The 21,335-nt window shown below is 38.4% G+C and overlaps 1 protein-coding gene across 1 annotated transcript in view; it reads right to left on the bottom strand.

The window, feature by feature from the left end:
• SYCE2 (synaptonemal complex central element protein 2) overlaps positions 1 to 21,019 on the bottom strand; it is a 56,328-nt gene extending 35,309 nt beyond the window's left edge. The window contains exons 1-2 of the mRNA XM_053719397.1: positions 21,009 to 21,019; positions 20,669 to 20,855 (exon numbers count right to left, since the gene is read on the bottom strand). Of these exons, the coding sequence (XP_053575372.1) occupies positions 20,669 to 20,855; positions 21,009 to 21,019 (198 nt within the window). The remainder of the gene's footprint in view (positions 1 to 20,668; positions 20,856 to 21,008) is intronic.
• Positions 21,020 to 21,335: the final 316 nt, after the last annotated feature.

The following is a 21,335-nucleotide window of genomic DNA, read 5'->3' as shown; positions in this document are numbered from 1 at the left end:
GTATTGACCCTCCTGGATCATAGGTAGGATGGTACGAATAGTCTCCATCTTGAATGATGGAACTCTGAGGAATTTGTTTAAGATCTTTAGATCCAAAATTGGTCTGATTGGTCTGAAGGTTCCCTCTTTTTTGGGAACCACAAACAGATTTGAGTAAAATCCCTGTCCCTGTTCCTCCTTTGGAACTGGATGGATCACTCCCATTACTAGGAGGTCTTGTACACAGTGTAAGAATGCCTCTCTCTTTATCTGGTTTGCAGATAATTGTGAAAGGTGAAATCTCCCTTTTGGGGGGGAAGCCTTGAAGTCCAGAATATATCCCTGGGATATAATTTCCAACGCCCAGGGATCCTGGACATCTCTTGCCCACGCTTGGGCGAAGAGCGAAAGTCTGCCCCCTACTAGATCCGTTACCGGATAGGGGGCCGTTCCTTCATGCTGTCTTAGAGGCAGCAGCAGGCTTTTTGGCCTGCTTACCCTTGTTCCAGGTCTGGTTAGGTCTCCAGACCGTCTTGGGCTGAGCAAAAGTTCCCTCTTGGTTTGCATTAGAGGAAGTTGATGCCGCACTTGCCTTGAAGTTTCGAAAGGCACGAAAATTAGACTGTTTGGCCCTTGTTTGGACCTATCCTGAGGAAGGGCATGACCTTTTCCTCCAGTGATATCAGCAATAATCTCCTTCAAACCAGGCCCGAATAGGGTCTGCCCCTTGAAGGGAATGTTAAGCAGCTTCAATTTTGAAGTAACGTCAGCTGACCATGATTTAAGCCATAGCGCTCTGCGCGCCTGGATAGCAAAACCAGAATTCTTAGCCGTTAGTTTAGTCAAATGAACAATGGCATCAGAAACAAAAGAATTGGCTAGCTTAAGTGCTCTAAGCTTGTCAAGTATGTCATCCAATGGAGTCGCTACCTGTAAAGCCTCTTCCAGAGACTCAAACCAGAACGCTGCAGCAGCAGTGACAGGCGCAATGCATGCAAGGGGCTGTAGGATAAAACGTTGTTGAATAAACATTTTCTTAAGGTAACCCTCTAACTTTTTATCCATTGGATCTAAGAAAGCACAACTGTCCTCGACAGGGAAAGTAGTACGCTTTGCTAGAGTAGAAACTGCTCCCTCCACCTTAGGGACTGTCTGCCATAAGTCCCGTGTGGTGGCGTCTATTGGAAACATTTTTCTAAAGATAGGAGGGGGAGAGAACGGCACACCTGGTCTATCCCATTCCTTAGTAATCATTTCTGTAAACCTTTTAGGTATTGGAAAAACATCAGTGCACACCGGCACTGCATAGTATTTATCCAGTCTACACGATTTCTCTGGCACTGCAATTGTATCACAGTCATTCAGAGCAGCTAAAACCTCCCTGAGTAACACGCGGAGGTGTTCAAGCTTAAATTTAAATGTAGAAACATCAGAATCAGGTTGCATCATCTTCCCTGAGTGAGAAATATCACCCACAGAAAGAAGCTCTCCTTCTTCAGCTTCTGCATATTGTGAAGCAGTATCAGACATAGTTCTTAAAGCGTCAGTATGCTCTGTATTTCGTCTAACTCCAGAGCTATCTCGATTTCCTCTAAATACAGGTAGTCTGGCTAATACCGCTGACAGTGTATTATCCATGACTGCCGCCATGTCTTGTAAAGTAAACGCTATGGGCGCCCTGGATGTACTTGGCGCCATTTGAGCGTGAGTCCCTTGAGCGGGAGTCAAAGGATCTGACACGTGGGGAGAGTTAGTCGGCATAACTTCCCCCTCGTCAGATTCCTCTGGTGATAAATTTTTTAAAGACAGAATATGATCTTTATTGCTTAAAGTGAAATCAGTACATCTGGTACACATTCTAAGAGGGGGTTCCACCATGGCTTTTAAACATAATGAACAAGGAAGTACAGATTGTGACTACCCTTGCTGAGTAAGCAGGTTAGTCACCCAAAAAAAGGGATGCTTATATACACTGGGATAATATCATTTTAAGTTATGAATTATAGGTTACTGTGACTTCAAGAACAAGAATATTTTTGTGTATAAAAAATAACCTTTATTAGTATCTTTTAAAAAGACAGCTTTTGTGGATGATGATGCTGCCCTCGAAAATTAAAAACACTCTCACTGTGTTAGTTGAATCAACAGCATATGCTCTTAATTTTAGAAAATTGTAACTGATCTTAGTACAGCTTTTAGCAATAGATTTCAGATGAGCAGTGTACTAAAGAGTCATATTATATCACAGAATCCTCTTTGGCATTTATTGGCTCTTTAATAGTATCCAAATTATTGTGCCCATATATATAGAAATCTATATGTTATTAATAGATATATGCTTAAGCTCAGTAAATTCCTGCTTGTGATGTAACAATCTAAAACTTCTGATATATTTAGGTACAACCAATCTATAGTGTACCTATGGAGGTGTCAGCCTATAACAAACCAATAAAACTTTAATTACTAATCCAGATAGTTTGTTTAAACCACACTCTGTGGTGGATAAATCATAGAATAGTGTGACAACAAAATATAATGTGTTTTATTGTGGCTGATTTTTTGGTTATGGTGGTTATCACTGGTTATGGTGATAATGCTCATAATACTTGATAAGTGATACCTAGGGCGGTATTCTTAATACTGCAGGGTGTGCAAAGAATAGCCTTAACAAATATATTTGAGTTAATCAGTTTTTTGTTACAAATCATAATCTATTATATTTCAAGCTTATAAAATTGTTACTGCCCACTAGATTGTATTATTCCACCAAATAAAGGGCTAGTGAATTATAACTTGTAATATAAGATTTATAAAATATATAAAACGTTATGTAGCTTGATTAAGTCTAAGCTCTAGTTAGAGGCTAGTTCTTTGTTCCGTATGTGTTAGCTAATGCTAACTGCTATTAGTATTATAATACCTCCTAAGGCGGTAACATAAATCAACGTGAGAGAAAGAGAACCTATCTCTCTATTTCACAGTACCAAACACCAAACCGAAGCTAGATTGTTTGTGCTATGTTTAGCTAAACTCAGTTAAAGTATTGAGCGTAAATACATATATCTGGCATAAGAGCCTATTCAGAGCTAAAGCGGCTAAGTCTTATATTAGTATTATTAATTAAGCATGCTGGTATTCTTATATTTTAACAACGAGTGAGGCTGATTAAAAGGAGACCCCTGACGCGGCGTTTCACTAACGCTTCCTCAGAGGGGTTACGCGGGCCGACTAACATCCGGTGTTATATACCCGTATGTTGTACTTGGCTCTGAGTCCTGATTGGGCTATAGATTGAATTGTCTAATTGGTTAGAGTACATGTCAATCTTCCTTAGTGAGGTGGAATATCTTTGTCAGATGAATAACGGTAAGGAAACATAGTTGCAATTACTGGATAAACTATGTAACATTATGTATTCGGCAAACACAGAGTTTATACTTTGAAAATAATGTGAGCAACCGCACTATCCTTAGATATTGAAGGTATACCAGATTGGATTAAAAAATTATATTAACTAAGATGCTAGCTTAACTTCTTGTAATAAAAGGAGGGGGAAAAAAGAAAAGAAATAAAGAAGAAAAGAAGAAAAAACAAAATTTATGCTTACCTGATAAATTCCTTTCTCCTGTAGTGTAGTCAGTCCACGGGTCACCCATTACTTATGGGATTATAACTCCTCCCTAACAGGAAGTGCAAGAGGATCACCCAAGCAGAGCTGCTATATAGCTCCTCCCCTCTACGTCATACCCAGTCATTCGACCGAAACCAAACGAGAAAGGAGAAACTATAGGGTGCAGTGGTGACTGGAGTTTAATTTAAAATTTAGACCTGCCATAAAAAACAGGGCGGGCCGTGGACTGACTACACTACAGGAGAAAGGAATTTATCAGGTAAGCATAAATTTTGTTTTCTCCTGTTAAGTGTAGTCAGTCCACGGGTCATCCATTACTTATGGGATACCAATACCAAAGCTAAAAGTACACGGATGACGGGAGGGACAGGCAGGATCTTTACACGGAAGGAACCACTGCCTGAAGAACCTTTCTCCCAAAAACAGCCTCCGAAGAAGCAAAAGTGTCAAATTTGTAAAATTTGGAAAAAGTGTGAAGTGAAGACCAAGTTGCAGCCTTGCAAATCTGTTCAACAGAGGCCTCATTCTTAAAGGCCCAAGTGGAAGCCACAGCTCTAGTAGAATGAGCTGTAATTCTTTCAGGAGGCTGCTGTCCAGCAGTCTCATAGGCTAAACGTATTATGCTACGAAGCCAGAAAGAGAGAGAGGTAGCAGAAGCTTTTTGACCTCTCCTCTGTCCAGAATAAACGACAAACAGGGAAGAAGTTTGGCGAAAATCTTTAGTTGCCTGTAAATAAAATTTCAGGGCACGGACTACGTCCAGATTGTGTAGAAGTCGTTCCTTCTTTGAAGAAGGGTTAGGGCACAATGATGGAACAACAATCTCTTGATTGATATTCCTGTTAGTGACTACCTTAGGTAAGAACCCAGGTTTAGTACGCAGAACTACCTTGTCTGAATGAAAAATCAGATAAGGAGAATCACAATGTAAGGCCGATAACTCAGAGACTCTTCGAGCCGAGGAAATAGCCATTAAAAACAGAACTTTCCAAGATAACAGCTTGATATCAATGGAATGAAGGGGTTCAAACGGAACACCCTGTAAAACGTTAAGAACTAAGTTTAAGCTCCACGGCGGAGCAACAGTCTTAAACACAGGCTTAATCCTGGCCAAGGCCTGACAAAAAGCCTGAACGTCTGGAACTTCTGACAGACGTTTGTGTAAAAGGATGGACAGAGCTGAGATCTGTCCCTTTAAAGAACTAGCAGATAAACCCTTTTCTAAACCTTCTTGTAGAAAAGACAATATCCTAGGAATCCTAACCTTACTCCATGAGTAACTCTTGGATTCGCACCAATGTAAGTATTTACGCCATATTTTATGGTAAATTTTCCTGGTAACAGGTTTCCTAGCCTGTATTAAGGTATCAATTACTGACTCCGAAAATCCACGCTTTGATAAAATCAAGCGTTCAATCTCCATGCAGTCAGCCTCAGAGAAATTAGATTTTGATGTTTGAAAGGACCCTGAATTAGAAGGTCCTGTCTCAGAGGCAGAGACCAGGGTGGACAGGATGACATGTCCACTAGATCTGCATACCAGGTCCTGCGTGGCCACGCAGGCACTATTAGAATCACCGATGCTCTCTCCTGTTTGATCCTGGCAATCAATCGAGGAAGCATCGGGAAGGGTGGAAACACATAAGCCATGTTGAAGGCCCAAGGTGCTGTCAGAGCATCTATCAGAACCGCTCCCGGGTCCCTGGACCTGGACCCGTAACAAGGAAGCTTGGCGTTCTGGCGAGACGCCATGAGATCCAGATCTGGTTTGCCCCAACGCCGAAGTATTTGGGCAAAGACCTCCGGATGAAGTTCCCACTCCCCCGGATGAAAAGTCTGGCGACTTAGAAAATCCGCCTCCCAGTTCTCCACGCCTGGGATGTGGATCGCTGATAGGTGGCAAGAGTGAGACTCTGCCCAGTGAATTATCTTTGAGACTTCCATCATCGCTAGGGAACTCCTTGTCCCTCCTTGATGGTTGATGTAAGCCACAGTCGTGATGTTGTCCGACTGAAACCTGATGAACCTCAGAGTTGCTAACTGAGGCCAAGCTAGAAGGGCATGGAAAACTGCTCTTAATTCCAGAATGTTTATGGGGAGGAGACTCTCCTCCTGAGTCCATGATCCCTGAGTCTTCAGGGAATTCCAGACAGCGCCCCAACCTAGCAGGCTGGCGTCTGTTGTTACAATCGTCCAATCTGGTCTGCTGAAGGGCATCCCCTTGGACAGATGTGGCCGAGAGAGCCACCATAGAAGAGAATTTCTGGTCTCTTGATCCAGATTCAGCATAGGGGACAAATCTGAGTAATCCCCATTCCACTGACTTAGCATGCACAATTGCAGTGGTCTGAGATGCAGGCGTGCAAAGGGTACTATGTCCATTGCCGCTACCATTAAGCTGATTACCTCCATGCATTGAGCCACTGACGGGTGTGGAATGGAATGAAGGACACGGCAAGCATTTAGGAGTTTTGTTAACCTGTCCTCTGTCAGGTAAATTTTCATTTCCACCGAATCTATAAGAGTCCCTAAGAAGGGAACTCTTGTGAGTGGCAATAGAGAACTCTTTTCTTCGTTCACCTTCCACCCATGTGACCTTAGAAATGCCAGTACTAACTCTGTATGAGACTTGGCAACTTGGAAACTTGACGCTTGTATCAGAATGTCGTCTAGGTACGGAGCTACCGATATTCCTCGCGGTCTTAGTACCGCCAGAAGAGAACCCAGAACCTTTGTGAAGATTCTTGGAGCAGTAGCTAACCCGAAGGGAAGAGCTACAAACTGGTAATGCCTGTCTAGGAAGGCAAACCTTAGGTACCGGTAATGATCTTTGTGAATCGGTATGTGAAGGTAGGCATCCTTTAAATCCACTGTGGTCATGTACTGACCCTTTTGGATCATGGGTAAGATTGTCCGAATAGTTTCCATTTTGAACGATGGAACTCTTAGGAAAATTTGTTTAGGATCTTTAAATCCAAGATTGGTCTGAAGGTTCCTTCTTTCTTGGGAACCACAAACAGATTTGAGTAAAACCCTTGTCCGTGTTCCGACTGCGGAACCGGGTGGATCACTCCCATTAGTAAAAGATCTTGTACACAGCGTAGAAACGCCTCTTTCTTTATCTGGTTTGTTGACAACCTTGAAAGATGAAATCTCCCTTTTGGAGGAGAAGCTTTGAAGTCCAGAAGATATCCCTGAGATATGATCTCTAACGCCCAGGGATCCTGGACATCTCTTGCCCAAGCCTGGGCGAAGAGAGAAAGTCTGCCCCCCACTAGATCCGTTTCCGGATTGGGGGCCCTCACTTTATGCTGTCTTAGGGGCAGCAGCAGGTTTTCTGGCCTGCTTGCCCTTGTTCCAGGTCTGGTTAGGTTTCCAGCCCTGTCTGTAGCGAGCAACAGTTCCTTCCTGTTTTGGAGCGGAGGAAGTTGATGCTGCTCCTGCCTTGAAGTTACGAAAGGCACGAAAATTAGACTGTCTAGCCCTTGGTTTGGCTCTGTCTTGAGGCAGGGCATGGCCCTTACCTCCAGTAATGTCAGCGATAATTTCTTTCAAACCGGGCCCGAATAATGTCTGCCCCTTGAAAGGTATGTTAAGCAATTTAGATTTAGAAGTCACATCAGCTGACCAGGATTTAAGCCACAGCGCTCTGCGCGCCTGAATGGCGAATCCGGAGTTCTTAGCCGTAAGTTTAGTTAAATGTACTATGGCATCAGAAATAAATGAATTAGCTAGCTTAAGGACTCTAAGCTTGTCTGTAATCTCATCCAACGTAGCTGAGCTAATGGTCTCTTCCAGAGACTCAAACCAGAATGCCGCCGCAGCCGTGACAGGCGCAATGCATGCAAGGGGTTGCAATATAAAACCTTGTTGAACAAACATTTTCTTAAGGTAACCCTCTAACTTTTTGTCCATTGGATCTGAAAAAGCACAGCTATCCTCCACCGGGATAGTGGTGCGCTTAGCCAACGTAGAAACTGCTCCCTCCACCTTAGGGACCGTCTGCCATAAGTCCCGTGTGGTGGCGTCTATTGGAAACATTTTTCTAAATATAGGAGGGGGTGAGAAAGGCACACCGGGTCTATCCCACTCCTTGTTAACAATTTCTGTAAGCCTTTTAGGTATAGGAAAAACGTCAGTACACGTTGGTACCGCAAAATATTTATCCAGCCTACATATTTTCTCTGGGATTGCAACCGTGTTACAATCATTCAGAGCCGCTAATACCTCCCCTAGTAGCACACAGAGGTTCTCAAGCTTAAATTTAAAATTTGAAATGTCTGAATCCAGTTTATTTGGATCAGATCCGTCACCCACAGAATGAAGCTCTCCGTCTTCATGTTCTGCAAATTGTGACGCAGTATCAGACATGGCCCTAGTATTATCAGCGCACTCTGTTCTCACCCCAGAGTGGTCGCGTTTACCCCTAAGTTCTGGCAATTTAGATAAAACTTCAGTCATAACATTAGCCATGTCTTGCAAAGTGATTTGTAAGGGCCGCCCTGATGTACTTGGCGCCACAATATCACGCACCTCCTGAGCGGGAGATGCAGGTACTGACACGTGAGGAGAGTTAGTCGGCATAACTTCCCCCTCGTTGTCTGGTGAAATTTTCTTGACATGTACAGATTGGCTTTTACTTAAAGTAGCATCAATGCAATTAGTACACAAATTTCTATTGGGCTCCACATTAGCCTTTGAACATATAGCACAAAGAGATTCCTCTGTGTCGGACATGTTTAAACAAACTAGCAATTAGACTAGCAAGCTTGGAAAATACTTTTCAAATAAATTTACAAGCAATATAAAAAACGTTACTGTGCCTTTAAGAAGCACACAAAAACTGTCACAGTTGAAATAACAATGAACCGGATTAGTTATAGCAACCAAATTTTCACAGTAAATGCATTAATTTAGCAAAGGATTGCACCCACTAGCAAATGGATGATTAACCCCTTAATACCAAAAAACGGATAACAATTAAAAATATATATACGTTTTTATCACAGTCAAAGCACAGTCTCACAGGTCTGCTGTGAGTGATTACCTCCCTCAAAACTAGTTTTGGAGACCCCTGAGCTCTGTAGAGACGTCCTGGATCATGCAGGGAGAACAAGGAAGACTGTGACTGAATTTCTACTGCGCAATAAAGCGCCAAAATAGGCCCCTCCCACTCATAATACAACAGTGGGGAAGCTCAGTAAACTGATTTTATTCAAAAACAAACAACAGCCATGTGGAAAATAATGCCCATAAAATTTTTCACCAAGTACCTCAGGGAAAAAACGATTAACATGCCAGTAAACGTTTTAAACATAAATTTATGAAATGTTATTAAAAAGCCTGTTGCTAGTCGCTTTCACTGCAGAATAGGCTATAAGTTATATGTATACAGTATTTTCTTAGTGAAGTGCCATTCCCCAGAAATACTTCAGTGTAAATATACATACATATCAGCCTGATACCAGTTGCTACTACTGCATTTAAGGCTGCACTTACATTACATCGGTATTAGCAGTATTTTCTCAGTCAATTCCATTCCTTAGAAAATAATATACTGCAACATGCCTCCTTGCAGGTGAACCCTGCCCGCTGTCCCCTGTTCTGAAGTTACCTCGCTCCTCAGAATGGCCGAGAACAGCAAATGGATCTTAGTTACGTCCGCTAAGATCATACACAACTCAGGTAGATTCTTCTTCTAATGCTGCCTGAGAAAAAACAACACACTCCGGTGCTGTTTAAAATAACAAACTTTTGATTGAAGAAATAAAAACTAAGTTTAACAACCACAGTCCTCTCACACGTCCTATCTATTAGTTAGGTGCAAGAGAATGACTGGGTATGACGTAGAGGGGAGGAGCTATATAGCAGCTCTGCTTGGGTGATCCTCTTGCACTTCCTGTTAGGGAGGAGTTATAATCCCATAAGTAATGGATGACCCGTGGACTGACTACACTTAACAGGAGAAATGTGTATAAAGAACGGATGAATGCTATACAGCTGATGAAGACCGACAATAAAAAATAATAAATAAAAAATATATTAATAACCTAAAGGATATATATAATCCGTGAAATTTTAAATGAAAAAATGTATATTCTATGAATTGGATTAAAAAATAATAATTGACTGATTTGTATGGTGTTGTGTGAATTATTTTATTTAGGTGATGTAAAAAACATTAGCGTTGTGTCATTATTTTGTAAAGTGCAATACTACTTTATATGTGTGCAATTTATATAAATAAATTAATTGAATGTAAAATTCAAAAAAGTGAAATAAATAAATCCTGTGTTATCACTATATAAAAGTATCTCTTAATCATTATAAATAAATACTTGTGTGTCAAAGTGAGAGTAGTGAATTTTTACACTCAACATTCTGGACTTATGTGCATCCAGATGTGATGCTACCTGAGTATATATTACTGGGTTAAGTAAACTAGAGTGCATGAAAAAATACAAATAAAAAATATGTACAATGTGGTTAAAATTGTACATACGTTATCTGAAGTGAAAATATCCTGAAAACCTGTGTTGAAATCTATTTAACTAAAAAACAAAAATAAAATATGTTTAAAAATGTTTTTAAATGGAAATCTGGTGTTGTAGTGACTTTGTACAAATTTAGGTTGCTTAGAGTACATTTTACATATATAGTCAGGAGCGATATATTTAATGTGGGAAATAGATTATATATCCCCTAATGGTTAAAATAAATTGTCTGTCTTGATTTTATTTAACCATTATGTGTTTTAACCTAATATGTTAATATAATTTTGTTATGTAGGATACTAGGACTGATTTACAAATACACATGATAATTGTTATGATCATTAAGTCCATATGGTTTTACACTATTTAATAAGTGTATCCATCTACACTCCATTTTCAACAGTGTTTGCTCTAGGTTCCCTCCTCTTATTCCAAGGGTGGCCTTTTGTAATACTGAGAATTTGAGTAGGGAATCATTACTGTTGTGTTTATGGTAAAAATGTTTGGCCACACTGGTTATCTGTCTGTTTTTTTCCAGGTCTTTATGAGCATTTTTTATATTTCTGCTATGTTCCATTATTCTAGTTCTGGCCTGACGTGTCGTCATCCCGACATAGAATAGTTTACATGGACACTGGAGGACATACACAACTCCTGCTGTGGTGCAGGAGAAGTGTGCCGATAATACGTGTTGATTTGCATATTTATCAGTTATTTCCTTTATTTTCCACACTTTAGGGCATGTACTGCATGTTCCACATGGGAACATGCCTTTGGATTGACATGCTCTCTTTGCCATGTGAGTGTAATGGCTTGAAACTAGAGTATCTTTCCGATTTCTGGGTCTTTTATAACCTATGGATACTCTGTCCCCAATCTGACTTGAGAGTAGAGGATCATTTTGTAGTATATGCCAATGTTCATTCATAATTTTGGTTATTTGTTTGATCTGTGGGTTATATGATGTTATCAGTCTGGGTTTGTTATCAGTCTTTTTTTGCCTTGGTTGTAATAATGCTTGGCGATCTGTACACATAGCTAACGTTTTTGCTTTTTTAATGGAACGTTTACTATAGCCACGATCCTGGAGTCTATTTGATAATTTAGTTGCTTCATGCCTGAATGTACCAAGGTCAGAACAGTTTCTACGCAACCTAATAAATTCCCCTTTGGGAATGGCTTTCAGGGTACAGGGTGCATGGGCACTTGTGTGATGTAGCAAGGTATTGGTGGCAGTTTTTTTCCTGTATATGGTCGTGCTTACTATTCCTTGTGGATCTACTAGTATTTGTAAATCTAGGAAGTTTACCATATGCTGACTGTACTCATAAGTGAGTTTTATATTCAGCTTGTTGTTATTCAAAATATTCATAAATTCCATCAATTCACATTCTGGGCCTTCCCAGATGAACAGGATGTCATCTATGTAGCGCATCCAACAAGGAATGTGCTGCATATATTTGTCATTGTCGCACGTAAAAACTGTTAAGTTCTCCCACCACCCCAAAAACAAATTAGCGTATGTGGGTGCACATGCTGTGCCCATGGCGGTACCCTGTGTTTGCAAATAGAATCGATCTTTGAATGTGAAATAGTTGTGATGTAGCACGAAGTGTAATAGATCTTTAATGAATTGGTTATGGTCATGATTGTCTGTAACATTTGTCCATAGAAAATGGGAGATAGCTTGTTCTCCTAAGTGATGTTTAATATTTGTATACAGTGACTCGACGTCTGCTGTAACAATAAAAGAATTTGGTGTTAATATCATGTTGTTCAATTTTTGAAGCACTTCCATTGTATCTTTTACATATGAAGGTAAGGTATATAGATATTCCCTGAGTCTCTGATCAATGTATTGACTGGGTTTTTCAGTGAGACTGCCATTGCCTGACACAATGGGACGGCCTGGAGGTTTATGAATGTCTTTATGTATTTTAGGAATTAAATAAAATGTTGCAGTAGTTGGATGTGATTGAGATAAAAACTGTTTTTCTGTAGCATTGATAATTTGGTCCTTATAGGCCTTTTCTATGATTTTATTATATTTCTCACTGTACATATAGGTTGGATTACCTAGTAGTTTTTTGTAACATTGATCATTATCCAGTTGTTTGGTGGCTTCTTCAAGATACATGTTTCTCTCCCATAGGACTATATTACCACCTTTATCCGATGATTTTATGATGGTATCATGCCATGTATTAATGTCTTTCAGTGCTGATTGTTCTTGTTTTGACAGATTGGAATTGGTTTTATACACTGGTAATTTTTCAATTTCTGCACACACTATTTCCTGAAATACTTGAATTTGAGGTGATAAGTTATTTGGAGGAATATATTTGGATTTATTTTTGATTTGCTGCCTCCAGTTTATATCTGGAGGTGTATTACCCATATTTTCCTCCAATAGGTCTTGTAGATCCTGTAGTACCATCATAAAATCATCGGATAAAGGTGGTAATATAGTCCTATGGGAGAGAAACATGTATCTTGAAGAAGCCACTAAACAACTGGATAATGATCAATGTTACAAAAAACTACTAGGTAATCCAACCTATATGTACAGTGAGAAATATAATAAAATCATAGAAAAGGCCTATAAGGACCAAATTATCAATGCTACAGAAAAACAGTTTTTATCTCAATCACATCCAACTACTGCAACATTTTATTTAATTCCTAAAATACATAAAGACATTCATAAACCTCCAGGCCGTCCCATTGTGTCAGGCAATGGCAGTCTCACTGAAAAACCCAGTCAATACATTGATCAGAGACTCAGGGAATATCTATATACCTTACCTTCATATGTAAAAGATACAATGGAAGTGCTTCAAAAATTGAACAACATGATATTAACACCAAATTCTTTTATTGTTACAGCAGACGTCGAGTCACTGTATACAAATATTAAACATCACTTAGGAGAACAAGCTATCTCCCATTTTCTATGGACAAATGTTACAGACAATCATGACCATAACCAATTCATTAAAGATCTATTACACTTCGTGCTACATCACATCTATTTCACATTCAAATATCGATTCTATTTGCAAACACAGGGTACCGCCATGGGCACAGCATGTGCACCCACATACGCTAATTTGTTTTTGGGGTGGTGGGAGAACTTAACAGTTTTTACGTGCGACAATGACAAATATATGCAGCACATTCCTTGTTGAATGCGCTACATAGATGACATCCTGTTCATCTGGGAAGGCCCAGAATGTGAATTGATGGAATTTATGAATATTTTGAATAACAACAAGCTGAATATAAAACTCACTTATGAGTACAGTCAGCATATGGTAAACTTCCTAGATTTACAAATACTAGTAGATCCACAAGGAATAGTAAGCACGACCATATACAGGAAAAAAACTGCCACCAATACCTTGCTACATCACACAAGTGCCCATGCACCCTGTACCCTGAAAGCCATTCCCAAAGGGGAATTTATTAGGTTGCGTAGAAACTGTTCTGACCTTGGTACATTCAGGCATGAAGCAACTAAATTATCAAATAGACTCCAGGATCGTGGCTATAGTAAACGTTCCATTAAAAAAGCAAAAACGTTAGCTATGTGTACAGATCGCCAAGCATTATTACAACCAAGGCAAAAAAAGACTGATAACAAACCCAGACTGATAACATCATATAACCCACAGATCAAACAAATAACCAAAATTATGAATGAACATTGGCATATACTACAAAATGATCCTCTACTCTCAAGTCAGATTGGGGACAGAGTATCCATAGGTTATAAAAGACCCAGAAATCTGAAAGATACTCTAGTTTCAAGCCATTACACTCACATGCCAAAGAGAGCATGTCAATCCAAAGGCATGTTCCCATGTGGAACATGCAGTACATGCCCTAAAGTGTGGAAAATGAAGGAAATAACTGATAAATATGCAAATCAACACGTATTATCGGCACACTTCTCCTGCACCACAGCAGGAGTTGTGTATGTCCTCCAGTGTCCATGTAAACTATTCTATGTCGGGATGACGACACGTCAGGCCAGAACTAGAATAATGGAACATAGCAGAAATATAAAAAATGCTCATAAAGACCTGGAAAAAAACAGACAGATAACCAGTGTGGCCAAACATTTTTACCATAAACACAACAGTAATGATTCCCTACTCAAATTCTCAGTATTACAAAAGGCCACCCTTGGAATAAGAGGAGGGAACCTAGAGCAAACACTGTTGAAAATGGAGTGTAGATGGATACACTTATTAAATAGTGTAAAACCATATGGACTTAATGATCATAACAATTATCATGTGTATTTGTAAATCAGTCCTAGTATCCTACATAACAAAATTATATTAACATATTAGGTTAAAACACATAATGGTTAAATAAAAACAAGACAGACAATTTATTTTAACCATTAGGGGATATATAATCTATTTCCCACATTAAATATATCGCTCCTGACTATATATGTAAAATGTACTCTAAGCAACCTAAATTTGTACAAAGTCACTACAACACCAGATTTCCATTTAAAACATTTTTAAACATATTTTATTTTTATTTTTTAGTTAAATAGATTTCAACACAGGTTTTTAGGATATTTTCACTTCAGATAACGTATGTAAAATTTTAACCACATTGTACATATTTTTTATTTGTATTTTTTTCATGCACTCTAGTTTACTTAACCCAGTAATATATACTCAGGTAGCATCACATCTGGATGCACATAAGTCCAGAATGTTGAGTGTAAAAATTCACTACTCTCACTTTGACACACAAGTATTTATTTATAGTGATTAAGAGATACTTTTATATAGTGATAACACAGGATTTATTTATTTCACTTTTTTGAATTTTACATTCAATTAATTTATTTATATAAATTGCACACATATAAAGTAGTATTGCACTTTACAAAATAATGACACAACGCTAATGTTTTTTACATCACTTAAATAAAATAATTCACACACCATACAAATCACAGTCAATTATTATTTTTTAATCCAATTCATAGAATATACATTTTTTCATTTAAAATTTCACGGATTATATATATCCTTTAGGTTATTAATATATTTTTTATTTATTATTTTTTATTGTCGGTCTTCATCAGCTGTATAGCATTCATCCGTTCTTTATACACATTTTTTCTTCTTTTCTTTATTTCTTTTCTTTTTTCCCCCTCCTTTTATTACAAGAAGTTAAGCTAGCATCTTAGTTAATATAATTTTTTAATCCAATCTGGTATACCTTCAATATCTAAGGATAGTGCGGTTGCTCACATTATTTTCAAAGTATAAACTCTGTGTTTGCCGAATACATAATGTTACATAGTTTATCCAGTAATTGCAACTATGTTTCCTTACCGTTATTCATCTGACAAAGATATTCCACCTCACTAAGGAAGATTGACATGTACTCTAACCAATTAGACAATTCAATCTATAGCCCAATCAGGACTCAGAGCCAAGTACAACATACGGGTATATAACACCGGATGTTAGTCGGGCCGCGTAACCCCTCTGAGGAAGCGTTAGTGAAACGCCGCGTCAGGGGTCTCCTTTTAATCAGCCTCACTCGTTGTTAAAATATAAGAATACCAGCATGCTTAATTAATAATACTAATATAAGACTTAGCCGCTTTAGCTCTGAATAGGCTCTTATGCCAGATATATGTATTTACGCTCAATACTTTAACTGAGTTTAGCTAAACATAGCACAAACAATCTAGCTTCGGTTTGGTGTTTGGTACTGTGAAATAGAGAGATAGGTTCTCTTTCTCTCACGTTGATTTATGTTACAGCCTTAGGAGGTATTATAATACTAATAGCAGTTAGCATTAGCTAACACATACGGAACAAAGAACTAGCCTCTAACTAGAGCTTAGACTTAATCAAGCTACATAACGTTCTATATATTTTATAAATCTTATATTACAAGTTATAATTCACTAGCCCTTTATTTGGTGGAATAATACAATCTAGTGGGCAGTAACAATTTTATAAGCTTGAAATATAATAGATTATGATTTGTAACAAAAAACTGATTAACTCAAATATATTTGTTAAGGCTATTCTTTGCACACCCTGCAGTATTAAGAATACCGCCCTAGGTATCACTTATCAAGTATTATGAGCATTATCACCATAACCAGTGATATTTAATGGAAAAAATCAGCCACAATAAAACACATTATATTTTGTTGTCACACTATTCTATGATTTATCCACCACAGAGTGTGGTTTAAACAAACTATCTGGATTAGTAATTAAAGTTTTATTGGTTTGTTATAGGCTGACACCTCCATAGGTACACTATAGATTGGTTGTACCTAAATATATCAGAAGTTTTAGATTGTTACATCACAAGCAGGAATTTACTGAGCTTAAGCATATATCTATTAATAACATATAGATTTCTATATATATGGGCACAATAATTTGGATACTATTAAAGAGCCAATAAATGCCAAAGAGGATTCTGTGATATAATATGACTCTTTAGTACACTGCTCATCTGAAATCTATTGCTAAAAGCTGTACTAAGATCAGTTACAATTTTCTAAAATTAAGAGCATATGCTGTTGATTCAACTAACACAGTGAGAGTGTTTTTAATTTTCGAGGGCAGCATCATCATCCACAAAAGCTGTCTTTTTAAAAGATACTAATAAAGGTTATTTTTTATACACAAAAATATTCTTGTTCTTAAAGTCACAGTAACCTATAATTCATAACTTAAAATGATATTATCCCAGTGTATATAAGCATCCCTTTTTTTGGGTGACTAACCTGCTTACTCAGCAAGGGTAGTCACAAACTGTACTATATTGTATCCTATATGCTTACGCACTGCTCCTTGAGTGTTGAATAATAAAAGTTGACATATTACATTTATAATATTGCATAACACCCAAGTAGTAATTTTATCCATTCTATCATTATAACTAGGTTCCAACTCTCTTTTCTCAGTACATAATGAACAAGGAGTTTCCTCTATGTCAGACATGTTTATACAGACTAGCAATGAGACTAGCAAGCTTGGAAAACACTTTAAATCAAGCTAACAAGCAAATATAAAAAACGGTACTGTGCCTTTAAGAGAAACAAATTTTGTCAGAATTTGAAAAACAGTGAAAAAAGGCAGTAAATCAAACGAAATTTTTACAGTGTGTATAATAAGCTAACAGAGCATTGCACCCACTTGCAAATGGATGATTAACCCCTTAGTTCAAAAAACGGATCAAAAAAACAATATAGACGTTTTTTAACAGACACACCAAACTGCCACAGCCTTGCTGTGGGCCTACCTTCCCCAACAAACGATTTTGGAAGCCTAAGAGCCCTTTAGAGATGTCCTTTAGCATTCAGGGGACTCCTGGAGGAAGCTGGATGTCTCAGTCTGTAATAGTTAATGCTCAAAAAAGCACTAAACTAGGCCCCTCCCACTCATAGTAACACAGTGGAAAGCCTCAGGAAACTGTTTCTAGGCAAATTTAAGCCAGCCATGTGGAAAAAAACTAGGCCCCAATAAAGTTTTATCACCAAAGTATATATAAAAACGTTTAAACATGCCAGCAAACGTTTTATATTGTAAATATAAAAGAGTATTACCTCAGAAAGTAAGCATGATACCAGTCGTTATTAAATCACTGTATTCAGGCTTACCTTACATAAATTTGGTATCAGCAGCATTTTCTAGCCTTCACATCTTCTAGAAAAATATTAACTGCACATACCTCATAGCAGGATAACCTGCACGTCATTCCCCCGCTGAAGTTATCGCTCTCTTCAGTCATGTGTGAGAACAGCAATGGATCTTAGTTACAACCTGCTAACATCATAAAAAACACAGGCAGATTCTTCTTTTTTTCTGCCTGGAACAAAATAGCACAACTTCTGTACTATTTAAAAATAATAAACTCTTGATTGAAGCAAAATAGCAGCTACATTTCACCACTTATCTCTTACTACCTCCATGCTTGTTGAGAGTTGCAAGAGAATGACTGGATATGGTAGTGAGGGGAGGAGCTATATAGACAGCTCTGCTGTGGGTGTCCTCTTGCAACTTCCTGTTGGGAATGAGAATATCCCACAAGTAATGGATGATCCGTGGACTGGATACACCTTACAAGAGAAATACCACACGTAATTCCACTGTTGCTACAAGAGTGTAAATATCTTGTGTAACTGCAGACTGAAAATGCAGTGACATTGGTATTGGCCGAAATTTTGTGAGTGCTGCCCCCCGCCACACGCACAGTTTGTAATACTGCAGAACCGGTGCGATTTAGTAGCCAGCATTACATACAAGATTGTGTGATCTGGAAGTACTAGCACTCGGTGTATATATTCATTTTAAATATATTTAATAGCAGCAAAATAACGGCATAACATCAGGTATATTATTACATTTGCCAGTTCATTCCGTTCGTGCTGCTCTATTACACGGCCATTGTTTGTGGCTTTTAACCTTTTGAATTGTATTTGCCAAGTGTATATATACATACATTTTAATCTGTATTCGAATAAAGTGTGTTTCAATATATATACACTAAGTTTGGAACAATCACCTTCCTTTACAAACCCCTGGAATAATAAAGTGGATTAACCCTTCAAGTTAATTTATCTCCACGTTTGGGTATATACAGCCTGTCAACTAGCTGGAGAGGAACAGAAGGACAACAGGGGGGAGAGCATAAGGAGAGCGGAAGTAGACATCAACTCTAACAAAAGTGTCTTATCTATACCTCATACTGGATGAGGTTAAATCACGTGAGTGGTTAATTATACTTGTATACAGTGAATTCATTGTTGTAAACAGGCTTCACTAGGTGTGCTTTCTTGTGCGCTTGTCTAAACTTCATTCTTATATATATATATATACACACAACACTTATAAAGTCTGTATTAAAATCAAAATGTAAGTTAGATACAGCATAAGGCCAAATGGTGATAGGGCCAGGACCACGTCAAAGTCTCTTCCTCTCTGGGTCCCTATCCTACAGCCACACAATGCATGCCTTCAACCAAACACACTGAGATACAAACAAGGGTGACACATGCCCTTTGTGATTTCCATAGACAAATACAAAACACAGAAATGGCCAACACTCTTTTAAAACCAGACTGGGTATACATCCTATGACCCTGCAAAACTCACAGCCCTGGGTGCTCACTAGCACTCATAGACAGTTGCACAGCTTTGAGGGACAAGCCTGGGTGCAAAGCCCATAGGGAAAATGACAAAATAAAATGATTAAAGGGCCATAATACCCAAATGTTTAAACACTTGAAAGTGATGCAGCATAGCTGTAAAAAGCTGACTAGAAAATATCTCCTGAACATCTCTATGTAAAAAAGAAAGATATTTTACCTCAAAAGTTCCTCAGTAGCCACCTCCCATTGTAAAGGATTTCTAAGCAGCATTTAAGTGTGTCTGTCCCGGGACATCTGAAAGGATGAGCCTCGTGAACTCTCATATTATTTCACCAATCAGGTAAAGGAAGCTTACTATAAAATCTCATGAGAGTTTAGTCAAATCTCATGAGATCACAGTAAGAGTTCATGACCTCAGCACTGCTGATGCTGATTGGCTGCAGTTCATTTCTTCATTTTTTTTTTATTTTTACCTGCAGCTGGGAGTAGGTGAAGTATAACTTTTTACACAGAACTTACTCTGCTGAGCTGAGGAGATTGTGAGGTAAAATATCTTCCTTTTTTACATAGAGATGCTCAGGTGATATTTTCCTGTCAGCTTTTTACAGTTATACTGCATCAGTTTCAAGTGATTTAGCATATGAGTATTATGTCCCTTTAACCTAACACATAGAAAGTCTGGCACTCTCTTGCAAGCAAACAGCTGGATTTTGTTTTGTAATTTTCCCTATGGGCTTTGCACCCAGGCTTGTCTGGGGTTAACTGACTGAGTCCCTGAAAGCTGTACATTTGTCTTTCATTAGCTGGCAACCCAAGACAGCACCTACTAGTAGAGAATGTTTCAAGCAAATGGTCCAGCCACAAGAAGACTGCCAACTGTCCCTTCTCTTCTAACACAAGCATGTAGGTTTCCTGTCTGCCCAGCTTCTTCAGATGCACAGCCAGAACAACAGGAAGCATACTTTCAGTAGCTAGGAGATTGGCTAAATTATCTACAGTTTGCATTTTTAAATGTTTAAAGAAGTTTGCAGTGTTTACTGTCCCTTTAGATATAAATTGTCATATTAAGACCTGTAAACCCTATTTTGTTTTTTGTGAGTGTGTTCATTTTTTCATTTGGTATCATTGGATGGTAAATCTCACTTCACAAGCTTTCTAGCTAATTGCCACTGCTACCCGTGCTCCAGGGGATTAAATGTAATGTGTTCAAAGCTGATTAGAAATACATGTTAAAACCAGTTAATCTTTAAATGGATTTATGTTTAGAAAAATCCTTTAGTAAAGTTGTTTTTATTCTTTACTGAATTCTCACAAAACAATATTTTGCATTTATTTATTTTTTTCTCAATGCTATAAGGACAATTGGTAAATGTTTGAGACTATATCTTATTCATAGTGATGCACCTTCACGGAGAGGCTTTCATTAAAGTTTTTTATCAGGGCCTGGTCCTTGTTACGACCCTCATTAACCTTATCAATCAGATTTTGTGCCCGACTCTGCAGATCTTCCACAGTAGCATCCAGTGCAGCAAAGTAGTTGTTACAGGAGGCAAAATCAGCGGAAGGGTTAAACAGTAAGGGGCTTTGAGAGCTAAAAAAAAAAGCAAATAAGAAAGAAATGTGCTAAGTTAATAATTTTGTACAAAGTGTTTATATTTTTAAAATATACAGCTAAACCAGTGAAATATGTGTTTTTGTGTATTTTTTTTAATTACAAAAAACATATTAGAGATTATATTCAAACCTTGTGTACATTCAGTTGTAAAGGGCTCGATTTACCAAGCCCTTCTCCTCCCTTCGACTGCAGATTATCACAAGAAGACCTCCAGACAGGATTTATCAAGCAGCGGTCATTAGACCGCTGCTTCCCTACCCTCTTCTCTACTTCTTAGGTGGAGAATTTCAATCTCCCTAGTCTCGTCAGACCAGGGAGATTGGCAGCTCCTGCCCGCACATAAATGGCTGTGAGCGGGCATGGGCGGGGTTGAACGTGAGCGCAAAATAGCAAAATTCAGGCAGCGGATTGCTGCCCACAAGAGAAGAGCTGGGGTTGATTGATAAATTGAGCCCT

This window comes from Bombina bombina, chromosome 6 (assembly GCF_027579735.1).
Source record: "Bombina bombina isolate aBomBom1 chromosome 6, aBomBom1.pri, whole genome shotgun sequence".
In the NCBI taxonomy this organism is placed as follows: domain Eukaryota; kingdom Metazoa; phylum Chordata; class Amphibia; order Anura; family Bombinatoridae; genus Bombina; species Bombina bombina.
This window is presented reverse-complemented; position numbering and strand designations above follow the sequence as displayed.